The 6,310-nt window shown below is 35.9% G+C and overlaps 1 protein-coding gene across 1 annotated transcript; it reads left to right on the top strand.

Annotated features, from left to right (window-relative positions):
• The first annotated feature begins 284 nt into the window (after positions 1-284).
• On the top strand, positions 285-662 carry LOC105476685 (large ribosomal subunit protein eL31-like). The gene has a single exon (XM_071089112.1). It carries the CDS (start codon positions 285-287, stop codon positions 660-662), a length of 378 nt encoding a protein of 125 aa, XP_070945213.1.
• Positions 663-6,310: the final 5,648 nt, after the last annotated feature.

Here is a 6,310-nt window from a genome sequence, read left to right as displayed (position 1 = left end):
AATTTACATACACAAATTCAGAGAAGATATTTCCGCAGAAAATATTTGAGAGACCTCCAGAATCTCTGGCCAGATTGATTGATGAAGGTCTTTTTCCATACAAAGACAGAGTGTAAAGACCAGCAGAGATAGGTATTTTTTTCAAATGCACAGAAAACAGCACCAATTTATAAGCCACACAACAAAACAGGGTAATATAACCCAATTAAAGGAACAAAATAAATCTCCAGAAACCAACTCTTAAGAAATTAAGATAGCTTCTTTTCCAACTTAGACCCAGCAGAATGGCTCCCACAAAGAAGGATGATGACAAGAAAAAGAGCCATTCTGCCATCAACAAGGGGGTGACCCAAGAGTACACTATCAACATTCACAAGCGCATCCATGCAGTGGGCTTCAAGAAGCGTGACCCTCGGGCACTCAAAGAGATTCGGAAATTTGCCATGAAGGAGATGGGAATTCCAGATGTGCGTATTGATACCAGGCTCAACAAAGCTGTCCCGGCCAGAGGAATAAGGAATGTCCCATACCCTATCCATGTGCGGTTGTCCAGAAAACATAATAAGGATGAAGATTCACCAAATAAGCTCTACACTTTGGTTACCTATGTACCTGTTACCACTTTCGAAAATCTACAGACAGTCAATGCGGATGAAAACTAAATCACTGATCGTCAAAAACATCAAATAAAGTTATAAAATTAAAAAAAAGAAATTAAGATAAATGAACAACCTGACAAAGAATTCAAAACAGCTGTTACAAAGATGCTCAGTGAACTCATGAAAACTGTGCATAAACAAAATGAAAATATCAACAAAAAATAGAACATATAAAAAAAGAACAAAACATTTTTTTTTTTGCTGCTGAATAATATAATAACTGAATTGAAAAATTCACTAGAGAATTTTTCAACAGGAGACTTGACCAAGCAGAAGAATCAATGGACTCACAGACAAGTCCTTTAACATTATCCAGTCAGAGGAAGAAAGAAAAAAAAAAAAAAAAGAGGCCAAGAATGGTGGCTCACACCTGTAATCCCAGTACTTTGGGAGGCTGAGGCAGGAGGATCACTTGAGCTCAGGAGTTTGAGACCAGCCTGGACAACATGGTAAAACCCTGTACAAAAATTGTGTACTTTTTGTACAAAAAGAAAATTAGCTGAGTTTGGTGGCACATGCCTGTAGTCCCAGCTACTTGGGGGGCTGAAGTAGGAGGATAGCTTGAGCCCAGGAAGTTGAAGCTGCAGTGAGCCATGTTCATGCCACTGCACTCCAGCTTGGGTGACAACGTGAGACCCTGTCTCAAGAAAAAAAGAAAAAGAAAAGAAAAATAGTGAAGAACAAAGCTGAAGAGACCATGAGACACCATCAAGCAGACCAATATACACATAATAGGAATTGTAGAAGGAGAAGAGAGAGAAAGGTGAAGAAAGCCTGTTTGAAGATATCAGACAAAAACTTCCAAAATTTGGGAAAGAAAATGGACATCCATAGTCAAGGATCCCAAAGGACTCCAACTAGGATGAAACCAACGGAGTCCACAAGACAAATTACGATTGAATTGTGAAAAGTCAAAGATAAGAGAGTTTTCCAAGCAGCAAGTGCAAAGTGACTCATGATGTACAAGGGAGTCCTAGTGAAACCATCAGTAAAATTTTCAGCATAAACCTAGTAGGCCAGAAGAAAGTGGGATGTATTTTCAAAGTGCTGAAAGAAAAATACTGCCAACAAAATACATTTGGCATAGCTGTCTTTCAAACATGAAGGAGAAGGAAAGACTTTCCCAGATAAACAAAAAACGGAGGGAGCTCATTACCTCTAGATTTGCCTTAGAAGAAATGCTAAAGGGAATCCTTCAAGGTGAAATGAAAGGATAGTAAATAGCAAGGTGAAACCATATGAAAGTATAAAGATCTCTAGTAAAGGTAAATATTTAGACAAATACAGATTACTGTGATATATTTTGTATATATTTATACAAAATATAAAAAGATGTAATTTGTGACATTAACATCAGAAAGTGTGGGGGGATAAGTAAAAAGGTACATCTTTTATATGTGACTGAACTTAAGATGTTATCAGTTTAAAATATATTGTTACAACTATAAGATATCTTAGGTATCCCATGGTAATCACAAAGAAAGTAACTATAGAAGATACAGCAAAGAAAATGAGAAAGGAATCAAAGCATGTAACTACAAAAAGTCAACAAAACACAAAGGAAGACAGAAAGAGAAGAAAAGAGAGTCAAAACACTCCATAAGACAGACCAGGCACAGCAGTCATGCCTGTAATCCCAGCACTTTTTGGGAGGCTGAGGCAGGAGGATCACTTGAGGACAGGAGTTTCAGATCACCCGAACAACACAGCAAGACTCCATCTTTTAAAAAGTTAAAAAAAAAAATAGCTGGGATGGTGGTGTGCACCTATATTCCCAGCTGTGCAGGAGACTGAGGCAAGAGGATTGCTTGAGCTCAGAAGTTCAAGGCTGCAGTGAGCTATAATTGTGCCACAGAACCCCAGCCTGCATGACAGAAAAATACCCTATCACATAAAACAAACAAAACAAACGAACAAATAAAAAACCCTTAAGACAGAAAAAAAGAATGAAATGGCAATAGTAAGTCCTTTCCTATTAGTAATTACATTAAATGTAAATAAATTAAACTCTCCAATCAAAAGACATAGAGTGGCTGAATGGATTTTTAAAAACAAGATCCAGCTATGCTGTCTACTAGGGACTCATTTTAGATTGAAGTACACAAATATGTTGAAAGCAAACAATGGAGAATATATTCCACGAAAATAATAAACAAAAGAGAGCAATGGAGGTCATATTTATGTCAGACAAAACAGATTTTAAGTAAAAAACTATCACAAGAGACAAAAAGGAAAATATAATGATAAAAGGTCAGTTTTCCAGGAAGATAATAATTATAACTATGTATGCACTGAACATCAGAGCACCTAAATATATGGAGCAAACATTGACAGAACTAAAGGAAGAAATAGACGCCAACGTAACAATAGTAGGAGATTTTAATAACCCACTTTTAATAAAGGATAGAACACCCAGACAAATGATAAATAAACAGAGGATTTGAATAACACTGTAAACCAAATGGCTCTAACAGAGATATACAGAACATTTACTCAGCAACAACAGAATACACATTCTTTCAAGTGCACATGAGACATTCTCTAGGACAGACCACATGCTTGGTCACAAAATATGCCTTAACAAACTTAAGAAGATTGAAGTTATATCAAGCATCTTCTCTTACCATAATGGAATAAAACTAGAAATCAATAGCAAGGCCAGGCATGGGGGCTCATGGCTGTAATCACAACACTTTGGGAGGCAGAGGCAGAAGGATTGCTTGAGCCCAGGAATTTGAGCCCAGTCTGGGCGACATAAAGATCCCCTGTCTCTACAAAAAAAATTAGAACGTTAGCCAGGACAATGGTGCATGCCTGTAGTCCCAGCTACTCAGGAGGCTAAAGCAGGAGGATCACCTGAGTCCAGTAGGTTGAGACTGCAGTGAGCTATGATCATGCCACTCCAGCCAGGGCAACACAGTGAGATATTGTCTCATAATAATAACAACAACAACAACAACAACAACAACAACAACAACAACTAGCAGAAGGAAAACTGGAAAATTTACACCTATACGGAAATTAAACAACACAGTTGAAAAACCAATGGGTCAAAGAAGAAATTAAAAGGGAAATTAGAAAATATCTTGAGACAAATGAAAATGAAAACACAGCAAGCCAAAACGTATGGGATGCAGCAAAAGCAGGATGAAAAGGGTAAATGTCTTTGTTAACAAAGATGAAAGATCTTTGATTAAAAACCTATATTTACATCTCAAGGAATTAGAGAGAAAGGAACAAACTAAGCCCAAAATTGTAGAAGAAAGGAAATAATAAAGATTAGAGTAGAAATAAATGAAACAGAGGCTAGAAGAACAATAGAAAAGACCAATGGAACTAAGAATTGTTTTTTGAAAAGAAATGAAATTGACAAACCCCTAGCTAGATTAAGAAAAAAAGAGGCAAGGTGCGGTGGCTCACACCTGTAATCCCAGCACTTTGGGAGGCCAAGGCGGGCGGATTGCCTGAACTCAGGAGTTCGAGACCAGCCAGGGCAACATGGTGAAACCCCGTGCCTATTAAAATACAAAAAAATTAGCCTGACGTGGTGGCTCGCACCCCTGTAATTCCAGCTACTCTGGAGGCTGAGGTAGGAGAATTGCAAGAGCCTGGGAGGTGGAGGTTGCATTGAGCCAAGATCACACCACTGCTCTCCAGACTGGGTGACAGCGTGAGACTCCATCTCAAAAAAAAAAAAAAAAAAAAAAAAAAAAAAAAAAAAAAAAAAAGGAAAAGACCTAAAAAAATAAAATTAGAAATGAAAGAGGAGACATTACAACTGATGTCATAGAAATAAAAAGAATCATAAAAGACTACTATGAGACATTATATGCCAACAAATTGGGTAATCTGAAAGAAACAGATAGAGTTCCAGAAACATGCAACCTATTGAGAAAGAATCATGAAGAAATAGAATCTGAACAGACCTATAACTAGTAAGGAAATTGAATCAGTAACTAAAAACTTTTTAACAAAGAAAAGCACAGGAAGTGATGGCTTTACTGAATAATTCTAACAAACATTTGTAGAAGAATTGTTACCAATCCTTCTCAAATGCTTCAGAAAAAATCAATAGGAGGCAATACTTCCAAATTCCTATTTGATGCTATAATAGCATCAAAAAATAAAATGGGAAAAACATAGTTAATGAAGTGAAAGACTAGTACACTTAAACAAGAAAATATTGCTGAAAGAAGTTAAAGAAGACACAAATAAATGGAGAAACATTACTTGTTCCTGTATTGGAAGAATTAATATTAAGATATCCAAAATAATCTACAGGCTCAATGCAATCCCTACCAAACTACCAATGGGATTTTAAATGAAAATAGAAAAACAAGCCTAAAATTCATACAGAACCACAAAAGACCCCAAATAGCCAAAACAATCTTAAGAAAGAAAAAAAGCACAAGGCTTCATACTTCCTGACTTCAAAATATATTACAAATCTACAGTAATCAAAACAGTATGGTATCTGCATAAAGACAAACATATAAGCCATATAAACAGAATAGAGAACCCAGAAATAAACACAGGCATATACAGTCAACTGATCTTTCACGAGGGTGCCAAGACTACACAAAAGAGAAAGAATAGTCTCTTTAACAAATGGTGTTGGCAAAACTGAATATCCACATACAAAAGAGGGAAATTGCACCCTAATCTTATAGTATATAAAAAAACTCAAAATAGATGAAAAACACAATTGTAAACCTGAAACTAAAACTCCTAGAAGAAAAATTGGGAAAGCTTTGTAATATTGGTCTTGGCAATGATTTCTTAGATATGGCACTAAAGCACCGGCACCAAAACCAAAACTAGACAAGTGGGACTGCATTAAACTAAACATTTTCTGTACAGCAAAAGAAACAAGCAGCAGAGTGAAAAGGCAACCTATAGAATGGGAGAACATGTTTGCAAACCAATATATGATAAGAGAACATTATCCAAATATATCCAAAATATATAAGGAACTCCTACAACTCAGCAAAAATATCAAATAACTCAATTTTAAAAATCATCCAGGGACTTGAATTTTTCCAAAGACAACACACAAATAGCAAACAGATATATGAAAAGATGTTCAATATCATTAATCATCAGAGAAATGCAAATTAGATCCACAATAAGATATCACCTAGTGCCTGTTAAGATGGCCATTATTAAAACAAACAAAACGACAGGAAATACCAATTGTTGGTGAGGATGTGGAGAAATTGGAACTCTGCATTGTTGGTGGGAATGTAAAATGGTGCCACTGCTATAAATAAGAGTATGGAAACTCCTAAAAAAAATTAAAAACAGAACTACTACATAATCCAGCAATCCTACTTCTGCGTATCTATCTAAAAAATCAGAAGCAGGATCTCAAAGAGATATTTGCGCTCATATGTTCATTGCAGCATTATTCACAATAGCCAAGGGGTCAAAACAACCTAAATAACTATTGATGGATGACTGGATTAAAAACATGTGGTATACACACACAATGGAATATTATTTAGCCTTTTAAAATAAGGAAATTTTGTTATATGCTACAGTACAGATGAATCTTGAGGACATTATACCAAGTGAAATAAGCTAGTCATAGGACATATACTGCACAATTCCTCTTGCATGTGGTATTTAAAGCAGTCAAACATATAGAATCA

Source organism: Macaca nemestrina, chromosome X, assembly GCF_043159975.1.
Source record: "Macaca nemestrina isolate mMacNem1 chromosome X, mMacNem.hap1, whole genome shotgun sequence".
In the NCBI taxonomy this organism is placed as follows: Eukaryota; Metazoa; Chordata; class Mammalia; order Primates; family Cercopithecidae; genus Macaca; species Macaca nemestrina.
The sequence above is the reverse complement of the archived record's forward strand: the minus strand, read 5'-3'. Positions and strand labels throughout refer to the sequence as shown.